Genomic DNA, 19,584 nt, shown 5'->3' with positions numbered 1-19,584 from the left:
AGCGGACCGGATCAGACCGGCCCGGCCGGGGAGGAGCCGCCGCGCTGACCCGCGCTCGTCTCTCGCAGGAGCCTCTCGTCCCTCTCCCTCAGCGGACGGGGCACCATGTCCGAAGCGGAGCAGCAGCTGGCGGCCGGCGCCACCCAGAACGGGCACGAAGCGGCCGAGAGCGCCGGGGAGCAGCAGGCCGAGAGCGGCGCGGCCCCGGCGGCGGCAGCACCAGCAGCAGCGGCGGGGGCAGCGGGAGCGGCATCGGCGGCGGCGGCGGCGGGAGCCGGGCCGGCAGCGGGCACGGCGGGCACGGCCGCCAGCCAGAACGGGGCCGAGGGCGACCAGATCAACGCCAGCAAGAACGAGGAGGACGCGGGGTAAGCGCGGGCGCCGTGCGCGGCCCGGCGGGCCCGGCAGCGCCCCCGGCCCCGCGGGGAGGGCGGCGGGAGCGGCCCCGCCGAGCCGGGGCCCTGCAGCACCAGCGCTTCCTTTGTTCTGGCGCTGCCTTTTGTTGGCGCCATGTGGCGGCTGGGGGAGGGGCGCCGAGCGGGGCTGGTGCCGTCTCACGCTGTAAAATGGAAGGGGATTTACCTCTCCCGCGTTTTTCCTCAACCTTTTCCTCCCGAGCGAAAAGGGGCGGATGGAAGGAGTTGCTTTGTGTTGCAGGGGGGGCTGGTTGAAACTTTCTGGGGATCGCATGACCGGCGTCGATGTAAATGCGAACGTGTTTTGTGTAACGCGCATAAAAAAAATAATCCTGGCTTTGGAAGGCGGTCGGGGTAAGCCAAGTATTTTATAAAAGAAGTAAAGGGAAAATGGGGACGATGGAGACGGTGCGCGGTGTGTTCAAACCAGTAAGAGCGATTTTGGTGTGCTACTTTGCAGCATTGTCAGAAAACGGCTTATGTCTTGCAAGTGATTTCTGGAGGAGTCAGAGTAGTTTCGCTGTGTTTTGGTCGAGGCATCCTTGTGTACAAAAGAGGAATTTCTTTCCTATCATAGTTTGTTTGTAAATATACGTACTTGACTTGCAAAGGACCTGCCTGTTTTCTCAGGCGGGTCTTTGTCATTCGGGCTACCCTGCGTATTTAATTGGAACTCCCTTTGTTATCACCGAGCCCTGGACCAGAGGGTCAGATCCCTCAGGTCAAACAGAGAGCTGAAGCCAGTGTAATAGGTTTTGGCCGTAAAGGGACGAATAAGACTTGCACAAGCTTCCTACAAGCTGGGGCCGGATGTACCTTTTGCAGACATGAGAAGAATTAAAAACCAGGCCTTCCAGCCGCGTGTGAATTTTCCTTTTACTGTTTTTAGTGTTTTGCGCTGAAAAGAGGGTGATGCTCTTCCTTTCCTGCACAGGAGGTGACAAGTTTCTACCCCAAATCCGTATGAAATGAAACTTCCAAGAAAAGCAGTTATTTTAGAGGGATTGATTGGCCTCTATGGAAAATGTAGTGCTGTGCTAAAACAAGAGCTGTCCAAGGCACTGACATTAGAGTGTTCTGTTAAGAGCTGAAACAAGCTTCGATTTAGCTGCACCAATTCTCTCAGGAGGGGAAAAAAAGACTACGTGTTAAGGGCGCAGTTGTCCAGTTTGTGGCCTCTGAAGGCAAACCCAAATACCAGGAATTCGGTCATAGTTTCCAAAGGCTTTATATTGTGTTACTTAAATACGTGTAGGTATCAGTCTTTCAAGTTACAAAACAAAGCACTGCAAATTGCAGAGTGTGCTGTGTACTGCTGTGGTAAGAGGTGAGTTGAGCGTGTGGCAGTGCCTGTGTGTGCACCACAGCCCCAGCCCGATGGCATAAAGCAGCTAAAGCTGCCTCCGGACAAATCCTGTCATCCCCCAGCCACCGAGTTACTCTTGATCTAAGTGTAATCAGTGATGCCGGGGTGTGCTGTGGAGAGCTGCTGGGAGTCTCTTCGGGTTATAGCTCGGTCAGGGAGCTGTGATGGGAAGGAATCCACCGAGTGACCGTCCTTTAACCTGGTATTGAAAGGCTTAGTAAACTTTGTAAGGCTCTGCTCCAACGGCTGCAGGACCCTGTACATCCTGCTGCAACCACCAGCTAAGAGTGCACAGCAGGTTTTTCTGGAAAACACAAGGGTTTAGCCTGCAAAGGATAAACCAGATTTCATCCAGGTTAAGAAAAAAAGGCAAAGCCCTTATAACACCTTTCTTTCCCCCACCTTTTTTTTTTTTTTTTTGAATATAAATGGATAGCAGTTCTAGCGAATCAAAGTTACACATAAGCCCCCAAAGCTAATTTTACTTAAGCATAGTCTAGTTTTTAAAGTGCTGATACCTCCTAGAGCCAAATCTAGGTTGCCTCTAAACAGTCTAATGACAATTTAAACTGCTTCAGTCTATAGTTAGATAAAAAGGCTCGAACGCCTTTAAAAGCTTAGTTTGTTACCTTGGAAACTCTGAAAATAGAAAATACAGCCATGTTATTAATGTTTTCATTTGAAGTGAAGCATTTGAAAAATGCCTTATTGCCTGATATCACTGTATTGTTTTTTTAGCTGAACTTGTGTATTGTGTCTCACTAGAATTTAGTTCTCTGAGATGCATCTCCTTTTGCAGAGGATATTTTGTGTGGGAAAGTAGGCAGGGAAGGACTGTACTGGCCTTTTTGGAAGTAAAGGCTAATAGTGGAGAGGCTCCTGTAGTACTGATGAAGACAGAACTAGATTCAGTAACTAAGCAGGAAGAAGTGTACAACACAGTAGTTAAGGCAGGTCCAAAGTCCCATCTCGTGTATGTGACTGCTATTGGAGGTCATAGATACCGGGTTTAAATTTTGCAGATTGTTCATAGGACTAAAATTTTTACAGCCATTGGACCAAAACCTTAAAGAGCTCACGTATTTTGCTTTTAATGCCTTATTCTTTGCTGGATGTGTTCAGAGCAGTAGGAATGATCCTGGATTCTTTGCAAAAACTGAGTTGGCAGTACCTGATAATCAATACTGCTTTTTTGCAAACAACCTAAGAGCATAAGTTACCGGTGAGGAATATTTCGGGCAATTTGTGCCGTTTCCTATAGCCTGTAATCAGCTTCAGGGTGCATTGTGGCATTTCCTCAAAAAGAGGGGGAGAAACCCACCCTTGTGCACTCCTGTAGTACCACCAGCTTTAGACAAGAGGCAAGTGTTTAACTTGGACCAGTTGGTCGTGTTCTGACAATGCTGCTGAGGAGTGTGCCACTGAGCATCTTGCTGCATGGCCTTTGCTGTAGTCCTTCCTGAATCTAAATAGCTGTTCTCTTTGGAATTTCAGGAAGATGTTTGTTGGTGGCCTCAGCTGGGATACGAGCAAAAAAGACTTGAAAGATTACTTCACCAAATTTGGTGAGGTAACCGACTGCACGATAAAGATGGACCCTAACACAGGAAGATCCAGAGGCTTTGGATTTATTCTCTTCAAAGAACCTGGGAGTGTTGAAAAGGTGAATTTGAACTTCATGTTTTGGATCCTTAACTTTAAGGGGAAGCTTTTCAGCTTGAATTAACCATACCAAACTGTCTTTCAGGTTCTGGAACAGAAAGAACACAGACTAGATGGCCGACTAATTGATCCCAAGAAGGCCATGGCAATGAAAAAGGATCCAGTGAAGAAAATATTTGTTGGTGGACTAAACCCAGAAGCCACAGAAGAGAAAATCAGGGAATACTTTGGAGAATTTGGAGAGGTGTGTAATGTTATCCTAGTAAACTCTGAAACACTTACTAGTCTCCAGTTGCTATTTAGTTTACTAATACTTTGGAAGTTTCAAAGTAAATGAACTTCAGATGTATCAAGACTTCTGTAACTGATCCAGAGGTTTCCCACCTTGAGAGCAAAGGTGGCACATACTACTCTAGATGCTTCCAGTGCTAGTTGGATACCCTTGCCTTTAACTCAAAAGAATTTTAGCTGACATTAAAATTAGTTTGAAGAGTTGTAAAATGGAAATCTCTGGTCCGAAGGCCAGTGTTAATATAGAAAGACTCATGCAGCTTTGGTGTTGCATAATATGCACAGAGAGGAAACTTAATAGTTTTACTGTCCCAAAAGCCTTGTACTTAAGTGTTCTGCTAAAATACAAGACTGAAAATAGTATTTCATGTCTTCAGATTGAAGCAATTGAACTTCCAATGGATCCAAAGACCAACAAAAGGAGGGGGTTTGTGTTCATCACTTTCAAGGAAGAGGATCCAGTGAAGAAGGTTTTGGAGAAGAAATTCCATAACGTCAGTGGAAGCAAGGTAGAAACTTTGACTTACAACTTTTTGTCCAAGTTACTAAGCATACACTACATCTGTAACCTGAAAAGGTTTTTGCAGACCTCTTGTGTCAAGGTACTAAATTTACAATAAGGACAGCTTTCAGTTTACCCTACTATTGTTTTGCCATAAGTTCAGTCACAGATTCTTTGCCAGTATTTATGGCTTTAATAATTGCTGTGTTCTAGGGCCTTTTGTACGTAAAGTATCTAATTGCATTCATTACAAACACAGGGAGAAACTGGCTTGTGTAGCAGTATAGGCCTTATCTGTTGATGTGGCTTATTTTCAGCATAGAGCCCTTGCATAAATGCAAGCCTTAGAGACACTAACTTTGTAAGCAGCTGGCTGAAACTGGCTCTGCCTGGCTGGGGGCAGCTTCTGGTTTCTTCTCTCAGAAGCCCCTTCCTGAAGCCCCCCCTGCTACCAAACCCTTGTCATGTCAACCCACTACAAGGATCCAGAGAGCAAATGTAAACTTTATGGCAACTTGTACCTGGTCAGCTGGTTGTGGGAACTATTGTAAGAGTGGTGTGAGACACTCTGAACAGCTCACTGCTCATCTGAGGGGACAGCTAATAGAGGCTCATGCCTCAAGCTGATAAGGAGAGGACTGGAGGCAAAGGATGTGGACTGGCTGGAGGTGTCCCTCTTCCTTTGCTCTGAGGCCAGTGCTGTCCATACCCATAATTTCAAAGCCCTGTTACATTTGGTCATACTGTCGGGCACAGTGACTTAGATTGCACTTAGACTGGTTTTGATACAGCACAAAATAAGCTTTGGCAAATGTAATGCATTGATCAAGTCTGTTTTTAGGAGATGAATGTCTACATGCCAAGGAAGCTGAGAAATTTCTGTATCTCCTACCTATGCCTTGTCGTGTCATAGTGATAATAAAAACCAGGTTACCTTAAAGGTCCTGTGGTGAAGAACTCCAGGCCAGACTTGCTCAGGTGCTGTTGTTCCTTTTGCAGCAGCAGCAGCTTTCATCTTGGACTGTGCACAAATTCAGGAACCAGGCAGCTGACTGACAGCTTGAGTTGCAGCCGAACCTGCATTGGAAATGTCAGTTCTGGTTGTTTTTTTTAGGTGTTAGTATTTGATAAGTGATGATTTCAGTGTTGGTAGGGGTACTGTACAGTCCAACCACATGCACAGGGATAGGGTGGGCAAAGGCTGCCCTCTCACCTGGCACAACCTCCAAGACAAGGCTGTTGCTATCAGACTTCACCTGAGCTGCACTGAATGAACAAGGCTCAGAGTCTTCCTGGCAGCCTACAGGAGGGGTGGCATCAGCACCTCTTCCATGGGGAGACTGATGGTAGGAATAGGCAGAATAAAATGCCCTTAAAGCAGTGGCCTCTTGGAAGGGCTGACAGTGACTTACCTTTGCCCAGGTGGCACAGTAAATCAGACACTTCTGCATTAGTGCTGCTCACCTGGCAGGAGCACAGCATGTCCACCTCCTTTGCCTCCAGAGGAACCTCTGGATTTCCCAGGAGCTCAGGGTGGGTGCTGCTGCTCTAAGACACCTTACATACTCTTCCTTTTTTATTTTCAGTGCGAGATTAAGGTAGCACAGCCAAAAGAAGTGTACCAGCAGCAACAGTTCAGCAGTGGCGGAGGAAGAGGTAGCTATGGAGGAAGAGGCAGAGGTGGAAGAGGCGGCGGTAAGTACCACACACACTACTTTAGTATGGACACATTCTAAATAAGTTGTGTGTACTAAAATGGGATTTTGTGGATGGTTTTCCCTTCTATAGCTCAAAGTCAAAATTGGAATCAAGGTTATGGCAATTACTGGAACCAGGGTTATGGGAATCAAGGATACGGCTATCAGCAAGGTTATGGTGGCTATGGAGGCTATGATTATTCAGGATATGGGTATTATGGATATGGACCAGGCTATGATTACAGTAAGTAAAGAGAACTGTATTGGGTATAAGCAAACGTAACTAATTAGCAGTTTAATGCATTTGTTCTCTTGTTCATAGGTCAAGGCAGTGCAAATTATGGGAAGACACCAAGACGTGGTGGTCATCAGAATAACTACAAGCCATATTGATCAAACTTATTCAGGTATGCAGTGGCATGGTCTCTTTTGGAAAATGACTGCATAGGTTTTGTATACAATGCTGTAGATGGATACTTCAGTTCTGTACCAAATTTAACTTTACAATAAATTTCTATGGCCTGTTAAATGTGCATCTTACTTGGAAGAGCTCCCTGGAAATGTTTTACATGTTTAATACTTACAGATAACTAGTTGTCTAGACAGTGTGGTGTGTAAATTTCAGCATTGCTGAAGATATTAATTAATGATTTTATTAATAGGTTAAACTGAAACTGATTTTGAGGGTCTGCTTAAAGCTGCAGCTCTGCATCTAGGGACTGCCTCTTGGAGTTAACTATGGACTCTGCATTACTCCAGTTGTACAGAATGAGATGCATCTTAGGGAAACCAGTGTCACTTTCCACCTTTTTATTTTGTATTGTTTTTGTGTCATACATTTCCTGTAATGGAAGTGTTAATTTTACTGTACTTTTTGGTACCTTTTTGGAATCTAATGTATTGTAAGGTATTTTACATGTGTTCTGATTCACCATGACATGGATATTGAAGCTATCCTAGCTTTTGAAATAAAAAAGGCGTAATCTAGTGTCTTGTGCCATTCTTCAGCTTATGTGTTAGTAAAACGCCAGTTCCTGTTCCCAGAACTTAGCTCATGGCAGTACCTTGATAGATGAAGAGTTGTGCCTAATGTTGTTAATCTTGAAACTAGAAGGCTGTGTTGGTAGTTGTGCTCACTTGCAGTTAAGTGGCAGCTGAACCCTGCAGTCGCTTGTGCCTGGAGGTTGTGGAGGAGAGCTGAGGTGAGGAGCCCCAGCTGTTGAGGCTGTGCTGGTGAGCTGGTGGCTCTGCCCTAGGCAGGCACAGGGGCTCAGTGTAACTGTGGTGGTGTCTGCATTGGGCTCTGCTTGGAGGAGCCAGAGGTGTAGGACTCAGGTAGGGCTTGGCGCCTGGACAGCATTGCAGGAGGAAGCCAAGAGGTGTGGAAGAAGCTGGGCTGCACTTCCTTCATGTTTCACTGTCTTGAGTCTGAGACTTGTCTACAAGTTGCTAATAGTATGTATATACCTGCCTTGAGAGGCAGGTTGGACAGACATTAAATTACCAATGCAAAGTTGAATTTTTGAAGCCTTTTTGTGTATCAAAAAAGGCTAAAAGAACTTCCACTACACTTGTGGGTGGAAAAAAACATCTCTTTCTCTAGAGATGAGTGACCAGCTAGAAATAAGCTTTCCTTTTTTGACTAGTTCACTATTTTAAGGCAATAACTGTCATGTGATTTGCCTGTCTTGTTGCAGAATAGTCCCAGTCTCAGATTTATAAATAAGTAGCAAGCTCTGCTGCACAAAGTAAACTTCTAATATTTGTTGCAGTGATTAATTTGGGTTTTTTCCTTTTAAAGATAAAACAGGACAATTTTTTTCCCCTTGTAATAAATTCTCTTTGATGCCCAGAATTGGAATCAAACCAAGTAACTAAGACAAGAAATAAGCAGATGTTACTAGTGACCTTTTCAGGTTTTTTAGCAAGGGATGCAGCTATTTCTGCAGGGACTATAATCTGCTGCTCCCTGCTGGCTGTCCTTGAAAAGAAAAACTTGTTTGTAAAGTTAGAATCTCTCTGTAAGACTCTTACCGGGTTAAGTGGAAATCTTGAGCATTAAAAAAAATGAATCAGATTTTAAATGTGATAGTTGAGAACTTTACAGCTTGAACTGTAACTTCAATCCCAATTTACTTACTTGCAAAAAAAAAAAATTTTGCAGACCAGATGAGTACAGTATTTAAAAGTATTACTGTCTCAAGATGTAAAATTTCAGTGCTTTACTCTATTGCATATTTTTACTGGTTTTCCTGTGAAGTAAGGGGTAGCAGAATATTTTTCTAGCAATCACCTGGCCCTCCAGTGGGAGGTTTGCACAGTACCAGGACCATTCTACTGCAGTCCTTCTGTGTCCTAGCAAGAGTTTGTCAGCTGGCTGTTACTGTGGTGGATTTTGGAAGTAGGTTCTCAGGTAATGCTTCCTGGACAGGTGATGAGGCCTTAGGCAGAATCTGAGGACACTGGTACTTAAATGCAGAGCTGGCTTTTCCCTTTCTTCTTTGTATGAAAAGTTTATGATACAAAGAACATGTACTTGCCTGGTGAAAGCAAAGGCATGTACACAAGGTTGTTGTTTATGGCTATAATCTAATCTTAATTTACTAATCCTGCTTGGATACTTCTTGAGGACAGACTTTGTATGAACTGTTTTGGGAACAGTGGCTCTCAGCTGCCTGTTCCTCATGCATTTGATGTTAGGAATTTGGGACTGAAGTTTTTTGACCTAATCTGGTTGCTGAGACTGTTTGTTGAATATAGTGCTACCAGGGACCTTGTTATGACACTGGTGGCTGAAACTGGTCAGGAGAGCCTGGGAAGGACTGGGTGTACTGGCAGCTAGACTGGTGTTTGCATAGGCAGCTGGAGGTGTAAACAAATGAGAGAACCCCTTGGGTCATCCCAACCTGAAAGAGCATGAATTTAGAAATTGTAGTTTATGGTAGCCACTAGAAAGATACTCCTTTGTAATCAGTTTTAGATACAACTGCTTTAAATAAAAGGCAATTCCACACTGCCAGAACTGAGACAAGCTCTTGTAAAATTTATTTCTCCTGAAGATTTTACTAAAAACAAGATAACTGAAAATAACAAAATCAAAGGTGACTTATCTGATCTAAGACATGCTAGGATGAAGATTAAATGTGCATTATTATAGTAGAATAATGTTTCTTAGTAGTAGATCTTGAACATTGTTTGAAACCTATGGAAAGAAAATAATGTTATGATTTTTTGTAAAAGTATCATTAAAAGAAATTACTTCATTGCCTCATTTTCACTTACATTATATGTAAGTGTCTTACTAGTACTGTACTTAGTAAGAGCCTTTTTGCATTCTTGGTTTCCTGTAGAGAATAAAAGCATTTTTCTTGCTTAGTTTAGATTACAGACAAGCACATTAAGTCATTAGGCCTCTAAGTTACACTGGCACTGTTAAGTAATCTTTCTGTTCCTAAGAATAAGTAGTATAAACAGCTGTATGTCTTTCCATTAACTTGCTAAATAAAATATTAACACATTTTTCTTGTGCCTGCTATACTAATATTACACTGCACTAAAAGCACATTTCTCCTTAGCTCAGGGCTGTAGCACTGTGAACCTCATGGTGGTTGAGACCACCAATGATTACATGATCACAATGATCACATCAGGTACATTCCTGTCTGCTGTCTAGAGTTTTACTAAACATGGGGTTGTCTTTTAGTCTGAGTAGGTTGAACAAGTACTAAATGGACCAAAGGGTGTTGTTATCAAGGTGTAACTCTAAGTGTACACTGTACTCATGAGTGTGTGGCAAACTTAAGTTGCAGATAGATGTCCTCTCTCAGCAACCTATGGAGGGACCTCAACAGATGAAGACTTAGGAGGCTTTAAAGACTTAACAGGACTCAGTCTTACTCTGATGCCCCCAAACCTCTGACTGTAGGGGTAAATCGGTGCTTAAGCCTGAGATACCATCCATGAACCTGAAATGATCCCACCAAGTAGGGGAAAAAATGCTCAAGGGAACAGAAGGCAATACTATTTCCAAGTCAGATGTTAAGTAAAACACAAAAGCACCACTTACAGCTCTTCACAAAGCTGTTAGCATAAGTGGAGGATCCCAGATTGTGGGATGCAGATGTCCTGACTGGCAGGCAAGGGGAGATCTGCTGAGAGGTGGTTATGCAGCTGGACCAGCTTCTGTCTGGAGATAATGGCACTGAGCATAAAGGCTCTGTGTTTGTGTTGATGTGCATGTCGTTTGCATGCCAAGGGTTAAACCCAGTCACTCTGAAAGCTTCCCAGACCAGCACAGCATGCTGTGGTAGTCATGTCTGGGACATGTTGGACCTGGCTTAGAAGCAAATGAGCACACACAATGTTACTGGGAGTGTCAGCCTATGATAGAAAGGAGCTGTGAATGCCAGATGTGCACAAGTCTGGGCCATGCCATGAGATTGCCTGAAATTCCTGCAAACTAACTTCAAGTAAAAGCACCTCTGAGGAGGCTTTACTCTGATAATGCCTGTGAAGTTATGTATAGGAACCTTGGCTTTTAAATAGTACTGTGTGACTAGAGATAAATACCTGCTCAAGTAGAACAAGCAGATGTTTTCTGTTGGTTCAGACATCCTTTTTCCATATCTGGAGAGAGAATAAGCAACAACTTAGCAAAGTCACGACTTTAAAACAAGGTTTTGCACTAACTTTGTTAGTGCTAAGTGTATAGAAACTGTATAAAAAGCTAAGTGGCAAATGCACACAGATTATGGCTTTTGAGAATATTTGGACAGTTTTTACCAGCTGCCCTTGTTCAGATAGGTAAACTCTTAAACCTCAGCCAGAGCAAAGGTGTTTTAAAAGGCATGTGCTGCATCTGTGGAGGAAATAGTTTTGTTAGAAAACTTCAAAACAGAGTAATTTAGAAGGGAAGGCTCACCATCTGCCATCTTGGCTGTACTGTAGCCTATTTTGCCTTTGCGGCAGTTCAACAACCACCCTCTTATTTTTGAGGGTTTTGATCAGTTCTACCTGTTAGTATCTTGTCCATTGTTTCCACAACAAATTTTGCATCCTCCATATTGAAGCACATTGGGGGCTTGAATTTCAGCACATTTCTTCCTGGCCCATCTGTACTCAGTAGAATATATTCTTCCTTAAGTCTGGAAAGAGCAATAGCAAAGAATCACGTTTACTTTTGCATGTAGTTCAGAAGAACTTGCAGGCTCCAGCATGGAGGCTGTCACACGGTGCCTTTCCCCACTGACTGGTTTCTTTTTTGGCCAGATTGTTGTATTGTAACAACGACTGAGTGGCAAGGGTAGTTTGTAGTTGTGTGCTTGCCTCCCACACTGAGGAACTCCATGGCTGCCCCATGTACCTTGTTATCAGATACTCTGCTTCTGCTGGGGCTGGGGTCCTTTCTGCTTGGTCCTTGATTAAGTCCACTCCAATGAATAAGCCACAACCCCTTTAAAAGAAATAAAACCAGTCACTCTGTGTCAGAGGAAGGAACTGCAAGTGAACTAAAAACCAGGTTTTTGTAAGACCATACCTTTACTGCATGAGAGTTACCTGATGTTTGGCTACTGATAGAAAAGGTTTTGCTGTTTTGAAGAAATGTGGTAATACAATATAGACTTCTGTCTGCTCAGAATGGCAGCACAAGACAGGATGTTAAGCATGTTTTCCATCTAGCTCATCACTTCTGTACTTTGTGCACTTGACATAAAGGTTCAAATAGGAAAGTGAACTCCTCTAGCAGCTAATAAATTCATAAAACAGTACTGACCCAGTGGCAAAGTATAAGAGACTTTTGATAAGCTCAAGATTATTTTAATCTAATGTACAGCAGGCTGTTTATTTTTGCTGAAAACACAAATTTAATTTCTTAAAACATCTGTTGGACTGAGTTGTTTGCACCAAATAAAAAAAGCAGCTAAAAATGTAAATAAGGCACTGATACCTGACATCACCAATGATGGGATGCTTGAGTTGCTGCTCCTTGAGTAGCTTCATCAAGAAGTTGCCTACCTCTGTGGCGTGAGCCTGAAGGTGTTCCTTCTCAATCACATCTAGCACAGCTAATCCAATGGCACAGGAAACAGGGTTTCCACCAAACTGAGCTCAGGAAAGGAACACACAGAGCCAGGGAAAGGGAAGAGAAGGTGCAATGGGGTCACTGAAAGTGTAACCACTTTTATCAGATAGAGTCAGTAAAGAGTCATATACCAGAAAGATAGAGATAGATAGAAATAATACAGTAACACAGTTTCTGTTTAGTAACTGTGTGGTAAATATTAATAAATATTAATAACAACACTGCATGATTATCTAATTTTTAAAGGAGAGTTTGGGCAGCTCTTTACTTACTGTATTAAAATACTCCACTCCTGTGGCTGCAAATGCTTCTGCAATTTCCTTTGTTGTTGCTACACAGGCAAGAGGGTGCCCATTTCCTATTGGTTTCCCCATAGTGACAATGTCAGGTATAAAGTCTTCTCCTTGAAGCTGGAATGCCCAGAAATGCTTCCCAACTCTGCCAAAGCCAACCTGAATTTCATCAGCAATAAATACACCTCCTGCCTTATGCACATACCTGTAACAGAACAGATTTTACTGTCTCTTAAGAGGAAAGAGAACATAATATTTACTGATTAAGAACATGCAGAAAGCATTAGTTGGCAAACTTTCAGGAAACAAACTTGTTCTAGAGCATGTGTTTAAAAGCAGGTCTTTGCCATACAAAGTTCACATTCTAACATGAAGGCTTAGGTAGTTTCCTGCCTATCAGGCTATTTATTACAGCAGGCAGAGAAATTCTCTCTTATCTATATTTAGCAAGTATGTTAAGTTAAAAAGCTAGGGTAATGAATGACACTTACTGTGCAACCTTTTGAAAATAACCTGCTGGTGGAATGATTTGACCTCCCACGCTTGGTAGAGATTCAACAAAAAATGCAGCAATCTGAAACACAGGTAGCATGTGATGTTTGAACCACAGTAGAGAAACTTGTGGAGCAAGCTCTTTGTCCTTAGATGGTTTTTGCATTATTATGTGATCTTTTCTTTTTGACAAGTCCATACCACTTAGCTCAGTAACCCTAAATGGCATTGACAGTCAGGCACATTCATTTCTAAGGCAAAACAAATGTTTAAGATAGTAACTTTTTACCTTTCTGCCTCTCTTATGTGCATGCTCAATAATATTTTTCACTTCATCAGCATAGGCTGTCACTGAATCTTTGTGGTCTTCTCTGTAAAGTCCTCTGTATGTGTCTGGAACAGGAGCCTATGCAAAGGAACAATACCCTGTATTCAATATATCATAAATATAACTTCATTAAATTGACAGGTAATTGATAGATATAGGCTGAAGTACATACCACGTGGACCCATTCCTTTTGTCCTTCTAGATTTCTGAATTTATATGGGCTTATGTCAATCAAAGATGTCAGATGTCCATGGTAAGCACTTAAAAAACAATTGGCAGAACTAAACAGTAATTTCCTTAGTATCAAGATTTCTTCAGGATTAGCATTACAGATAGTGAAGAGTATCTAGGTCCCTTGGTAGGAAACAGTCACTTAAGCTGAGCTCTGCAGTTTCTATCAAGCATAGTACTTATGTGGATTTTTGTGAATATAAGGGATGCAGAAGGACAGGACTGGTCACTGGTTTGCCTGCACTGGTGACTGGAATCACAGCAGGGTAACTCAGGAGCAGTATTACAAGACAGCAGAAGAATGGGAAGGGCCTGTTTCTGAATATCCTCCAATGATGGAGCTGCCAGTGTCTGTGGGCATCCTGTTCTAATGTTTGACCATCTTCATGGTAAAAGATTTTTTCCTGTGTCTCATGAAAATTCCTCAGGTTTCAACTTCTGTCTTAGGTCTTTTTTTCTGTCACTACACATCTTCAGGCCTGGCTCTATCTTTTTTGCTCCTTCCCTTGGAATAGCTGTAGTTGCAGTAAGATCTCCCTGGCTGTCTCTTGCAGCCGAACAAATCCAGTCCCTCTCACTCCTGTGCAGGTCACTGCTGGCCTCCCTCCAGCATGTCAACAGCTGTCTCTGTACTGGGGAGCCCAGCCATAGTTCTCTGAGCTGCTCTCACAAATACTGAACAGAGGGAAAAACTACTCCCCTCAGCTTCCAGGTCAGTCTTTCTACCACAACAGGGTTTCAGAAACGCTCTGACCGTGGGCTGAAACTGAGCCTTGTACCCCAAAGTAGATAAAATTGCCAGTGTACTTACTGATCTAACACGATGACATCCTCATGTTTTGTGTACTGTCGTGCCAACCTCAGGGCAAGATCATTAGCTTCAGATCTGCAATTGAAAAATTCAGTAAATGTTTCATTGAGGATATGTCCTGAGTTTTGAAAACTGAACCTCCCTCTCAGTGCTGTCCATGTCTGCAAAGAACAGACAGAACTCAGTGCATGTTTTGCTCAGATCCCTTAAGAATCGGCACCAATTAGGCAGGAGTGCCCACCAGAACAGAATCCACCTTAAAAAGCTCAGTGCAGAAACTATGGAAGCAGTTTGGGTTTTTTTTCTCCCAGCTGTACCTTACTTGAGAATATGACTCCCTCCCCCCTACCAGCAGAAATAATGCATTGGTACATTTAATTTTGGTTATAACTCCCAAGTCAGAAGACAAGTCAGACCAGAAACTAATACAGTAAATATTTACATTCTGTTTTGTAGTCCAAGGCATTATAAATAGAATAAACCCCTTCTTAAATAAAGCACTAGTTTAGTTCCCAGGTAGAGAGCTTGCTAAGTGTGAACCTCAGTCACTGAACTTCTGAAAATAAGCAGTTTCCCCAAAAACCAGCACCCCAAACAATGTCAGTATCGAGCCATCCACCACACCGTGCAACTGGCTGTTGATAAGCAAGTGCTGTGCTTGTTTGTATATACCCAGTAAAACCCCAGTATCAATTCTGATGTACCCAGCTTACCCAGAATTCAAAAAATAGAAGATGCATAATTTCTCAGGTAGCGTTTTTGAAAGTCTCTCTGCATAATCAACCAAGTTGTCATGAAGATAACGAGAATTTGTATTTAACAACTGATTCTGTTCATGGGCTGCTTTAACTATATCAGGGTGACAGTGCCCAACTGCAAGAGAATGTGGAGAGTGGTGTGAGAGTTCTTCCATGCTGCCCACATTGTTCATTCACATACCAACTTAATACTTTTATGATGACTGTAATTTCCTCAGTGGGGCCTTAATATTGTCAGCAGAAGACAATGTTGGTACATGTTTTTGCCCCTCAGAATGTTTGAAGTTGCCTGCTACTGTCCTTTAAGATTTGTAGTTAGTACTGAGAATTGACATGTTGAAACAAATAGTGTCTGATTTAATACCTAGATTTAGACATTTACATAATTTAGGAGTTTGGGAACGTGTTTTACCATCAAAGAAGTACTAGTCCTGGTAGGGCTTAGGTTTGAGAGTTTTCAAATACTGTAAGAAAACAGCAATTACGTAGTAATACACAATTAAGGCACCACACTGAGCAGTGGTCCTGTGACTGTACACTTATCAGTAACTTTTACAAATACAACAAAATGTCATTTGTTAGTTTTACAGGGAGGTGCTTTACTTGAGCTTCCATGGAAAAAAATCTGAATGTTTTAGATATGTTTCTAGGAAAACAGAACAGGGAGCAATTCTGGAGAGCACATTTACACACAAAGAAATTCAAACAAACCATATTCCCTGGAACTACAGGCTCAAGAAAGGTTCCTTCCACTATTCCAATTAAACACCCCCCCCCCCCAGCACAATGGAACAGTGGCAAAAGTACTGATTGTTCCTTGTTCTGCTTAGAAAAACACAGCATCAAATAACATTTGACTTTAGCTTACCGTGAGCAACGTTGTTTATGCAGTCAAGGTATTGTCTTCCATGCTCATCATACATATATTGGCCTTTTGCCTTCACAATCTTCACCGGATCATTAGAGAAAAACAGCTTGCAGGAAGACCTGTAACAGGCATCAGAAAGCAAAATAAATCTTAGTGAGTTTAGTTTATCCTGCTGGTAATATTTTCAGTTCAGTCAGTTAATAAAGAGGAAGACATTTCCCGTCTCTGTGGGCATGTGCTGTCATCCTGCTTCTGGCCTTGGGTTCTAAAGCAATTCAGATTTTGTTTAGATTTACAGGGAAAACCCCCAGAACTGAAAATCCTTCTCTAGGAATCTAGCCACAGCACACAACAGAACTCACCTCTGTAGTTTCATCCTGTCTTTACTGTGACTCCTTATCTTACCCTGCCCTTCACGTTCTGAAACCCTCTTTGGTGTCTCCTATCTTGTAATTGTTTTTATGATGTTCTTGCTATTGCCAAGGTCCTGATTTTCCAGAGAGTTTGGTGCAGGTGATTGTTACAGCTGTATAAAGCTTCACTTACCTTATTTAAAACACTCAGTGGTATTATAAGGCTGAGTCTGCTTAAGTGCATTTGTTTTGTTTCACTTTTTAAACCAACTGCCAAACAAGTAAAATTGAGATGTCTGTCTAAATAGGAACTGCAGAGATTTGACTCTGAATGGCAAAGCCAGATTTTCATACTGCATTTACTAAAAGATTGCTTATACAGAAATGATTTGACTGTGATTACAAAGCTATTGTCAAATGGACAACAAAGGACAATGATAAAGTGAACAGCTGCCTCACTATCCCTCCCCTACAGGAATGCAATACTCTCTGTGTGAGCTGGCATAGAATGGTAAAACAGTCGGGTTTTTTTGTTACCCTGACTGTTCAAAAGATGCTAAGACAGTGCTTCCAGAGGCTGGGTCTTGCAAAGCAGCTGGAAAAAAGATTAAATAAATACCCGGAGTGGTATTTTTCAGGTGTGTGTAACTGGCACATTTCTAATTCCAGCATTTACTTTCAGCCCAACTTCTGGATTTATAAAACATGTAAAAGTAACTTTATAGTTTTTTAATATATATGATATGAAAGTATTCCTAAAGTTAAATACAGTTATGCTGCCTTTCCTGGTGGTCATTTAGAGAACCAAGACTTTTTTAGGTTGGTTAAAACACTACCAGTAATTGGAAGTTTGGAAGTGAGTCCTGTACTCCACTCTCTCAAAGTGGGCAGAAATATGTTGTTAATTATTGTTAACACCATGTTTTTGGTGTACTGAGTTTTCTCATAGACTGGCTATAACAGCAGGGGAGCCAAACCCCCTCGCCCGGCCCAGCACGGCCTGTCAGCCCCAGCCGTGCTCCGCCGGGCTCGCAGGAAACGCTTTCTAAGCAGTTTAGAGTCTACACCGGCACGCTCGGTGTCATACGGGTTTTATACTTGAGTTTCGTAATCCCCCTCCTTAAGAAACGCTAATTACCGTTAATTACCCAGCGGTAATTACCCCGGTGCAGCGGTGCCGGGCTCAGCGCGGCCCCGGCCATGGCGCTGCCGCGGGCTCGGCCCCGCTCCCGCAGCCACGTCAGGCGGCAGCGCCCGCCCGGGCCGGGCCCGCCCGCAGCACTCACCCGATGAGCCGCCGCCGCTGGGACAGGGTCTGCTGCCGGGAGCGCGGCTGGGCCGCCCGCATGGCCGGGGGACACGACAGGGCCGGGCGAGGACGGAGCAGAGGGCAGGGCAGGGCAGGGCGAGGGAGCGGCCGCCTCCCGCGGGGGCCGGGCCGGGAGGGGAGGGCGGGACCGGGACACGGGCACTGCCCGCCCTTATCGCCGAGCACAGCCCCGGCGACACCCCGGCACGGCTGGGGCGGCCCAGGGTCGGGAGCGGGCTGTGGGTCACCCGGGACTCACCTGGCCGCGGGGATGGCGCTCCCCTCACGGGCAGCAGCGGGGAGAGGCTGCGCCCTGCGGGGTCCCCTCAAACCACACACCTCACACACCGCGCGGGGTTCGGAGCCGCATCCAGCCCCAGGTCCTCTGGGTTACAGCATCTTCAGGACCATTAGTGCAGCTATAGCACTCTTCCTTTGAAATACTTGCCAAGAAAGCGTCTTTTACAGCTGAGAATAATTTGAGGGGTTAGCCTGGGTGTTAGAAGTGAAGTAATTGTTCAACGCGTGCTTGACTATTTAAGAAAAAGTAAAACCAACCATTTATATGTTGTACCTCTGTGGCAGATAAAAGTAGACCTGACAGATGACTCCTTAAAAGCTGATCCTAGAACAGGCAATAGTTAGGATTAAAAGAGGAAATGCTGTCATCAGATTAGAGTGGTGATTCTTCTATTCCTGTTTGACTGGAATTACCTAAAGAAAAACAGGGAGATAACCCATCCCAGAACCTCCCTTCTGGTTAAGTTCTGCTGTGTAGGTGTTGTATCCCATGATACAAATTCATGAACTTAGCCAGATTCATTCTAAAAAATGCCACATTTTTTTCCCTTCCAAGTACATGTTCACATTTTTTTGCTGGCAACATCTGTTACGATGTTTTTCTAAACAGAGCAGACTTTTAAAACTACACTTTGGCAGACTTTGCTGACTAGCTATAGCCACCAAAATTATCTCTAGTTGCAACTACTTGATAAGCACAGGAGCAACTTAAACTTAGTGTAATATGGAGAATGCTAAACCAAATTGCTATGCACTTAAAAGTTAGACTGAATTTAGGAAGTCAAACCCAGTTGTTTCATAGAAGTCAGGTTTTAAGTAACAGAAGACAGTGGAGAAAAATATAATAATGACTGTTAATCTTTATTTGAACTCTTGTCTGGTTAAGATATTTACTGGCTATTTATAATAAGAACCTGAACATTTACAATTTGGAAAGTTTACTCTTGGTTACAAATGCAGAGTTCATTATACATATTCACACAACTGCAAAAGTGATCTGTACAGAGAGACCATTTTTAAAAATCTAGTCTTTGCTTTTATTAAAAAAAAGCACAAGAAAAATTATTTTTTGAGGTCTCAAGGTAACGTATTGTCCATTACAGCTTTAAACTAGAAATACATGATGCAGTACTAATTAATACCATTTTAACATGTTTAAAACAATGGATAAGAAATACTGTTATTAATGCCTTCATTTTTAAAGTAGTTGTTCCCCAAAGAAATGAGTAAATAGAATACTTTTCATGGCACATACATGATTAAAAAAAAAAAAATCACAAAAAGTTTGCAAGTAGAGGTGTTAAGTACATTTTCTGTATTTTTAATATCTATATATAGATTTAGTCAGCTTTGTATAGAATACCATGTAAATACATTCAAAACAAAACTAATTTTGGCAAGATGTCCAAACTGCACACACACAAACAGCCCTTTCTCCTCTGAACAGCCTCCCTGCAGTGATGCAACCACTCACATAAATGAGGGACACTTGCATAACGTGGTAGAGGATTAAGCTCTATCGGCATAATTTCAAAACAAATATGGGCAGAGAAGGCAGACATTGAGTGTATTTTTCTACAAATAAGTAACATTTTCAGTCAGATTTTAAGTAGCAGCAGGTACAGTTTCTCAAATGTTAGTGTACATGCAAGTTTTGTAATATTTCTGTGTCCAAAGTAAGGGATAGAAGATGAACATAGAGCAGGTTCTGACTGTGGTATTTTGTGCTGAACTTTCCTCATACTGAATTTTTTTGATTGTTTTTTCAGATAGCAGAAAAAGAACCCCAAATAGTAACACAAAAAATAGCTATGTTATGAAATTG

General features: G+C 42.8%; 2 protein-coding genes across 12 annotated transcripts in view; one reads left to right on the top strand and one right to left on the bottom strand.

The window, feature by feature from the left end:
• The window catches only part of HNRNPAB (heterogeneous nuclear ribonucleoprotein A/B), a 29,283-nt gene that overhangs the window by 187 nt on the left and 9,512 nt on the right, over positions 1-19,584 (top strand). For 2 of the 6 annotated variants that reach the window (XM_032702996.1, XM_032702994.1), the window contains exons 2-8: positions 69-368; positions 3,277-3,445; positions 3,530-3,688; positions 4,113-4,244; positions 5,824-5,932; positions 6,026-6,178; positions 6,257-6,341. In XM_032702996.1, coding sequence (XP_032558887.1) covers positions 106-368; positions 3,277-3,445; positions 3,530-3,688; positions 4,113-4,244; positions 5,824-5,932; positions 6,026-6,178; positions 6,257-6,327 — 1,056 coding nt within the window. In that variant the 5' untranslated portion in view covers positions 69-105 and the 3' untranslated portion in view covers positions 6,328-6,341. Of the gene's footprint in view, positions 1-68; positions 369-3,276; positions 3,446-3,529; positions 3,689-4,112; positions 4,245-5,823; positions 5,933-6,025; positions 6,179-6,256; positions 6,342-6,596; positions 9,453-19,584 lie in introns of those variants that run through there. The other 4 variants (XM_032702999.1, XM_032702997.1, XM_032702995.1 and 1 more) reach the window with 3 other exon arrangements.
• PHYKPL (5-phosphohydroxy-L-lysine phospho-lyase) lies at positions 8,958-17,947 on the bottom strand. 6 transcript variants are annotated; one of them, XM_032702983.1, is made up of 13 exons: positions 17,719-17,947; positions 15,798-15,916; positions 14,885-15,044; positions 14,172-14,246; positions 13,302-13,410; positions 13,091-13,207; positions 12,801-12,883; positions 12,289-12,514; positions 11,882-12,036; positions 11,297-11,386; positions 10,948-11,078; positions 10,504-10,560; positions 8,958-9,136 (listed from the first exon to the last, which is right to left on the bottom strand). In XM_032702983.1, exons 2-12 carry the CDS (start codon positions 15,850-15,852, stop codon positions 10,508-10,510), a joined length of 1,254 nt encoding a protein of 417 aa, XP_032558874.1. In that variant the 5' UTR covers positions 15,853-15,916; positions 17,719-17,947; the 3' UTR covers positions 8,958-9,136; positions 10,504-10,507. The 6 variants fall into 6 exon arrangements, with proteins under 6 accessions (XP_032558874.1, XP_032558875.1, XP_032558872.1 ...); XM_032702984.1 differs by having other exon boundaries at positions 17,799-17,947; XM_032702981.1 differs by lacking the exon at positions 17,719-17,947 and adding an exon at positions 17,437-17,524.

Source organism: Chiroxiphia lanceolata, chromosome 15 (assembly GCF_009829145.1).
Source record: "Chiroxiphia lanceolata isolate bChiLan1 chromosome 15, bChiLan1.pri, whole genome shotgun sequence".
NCBI classification, from domain to species: Eukaryota; Metazoa; Chordata; class Aves; order Passeriformes; family Pipridae; genus Chiroxiphia; species Chiroxiphia lanceolata.
The sequence above is the reverse complement of the archived record's forward strand: the minus strand, read 5'-3'. Positions and strand labels throughout refer to the sequence as shown.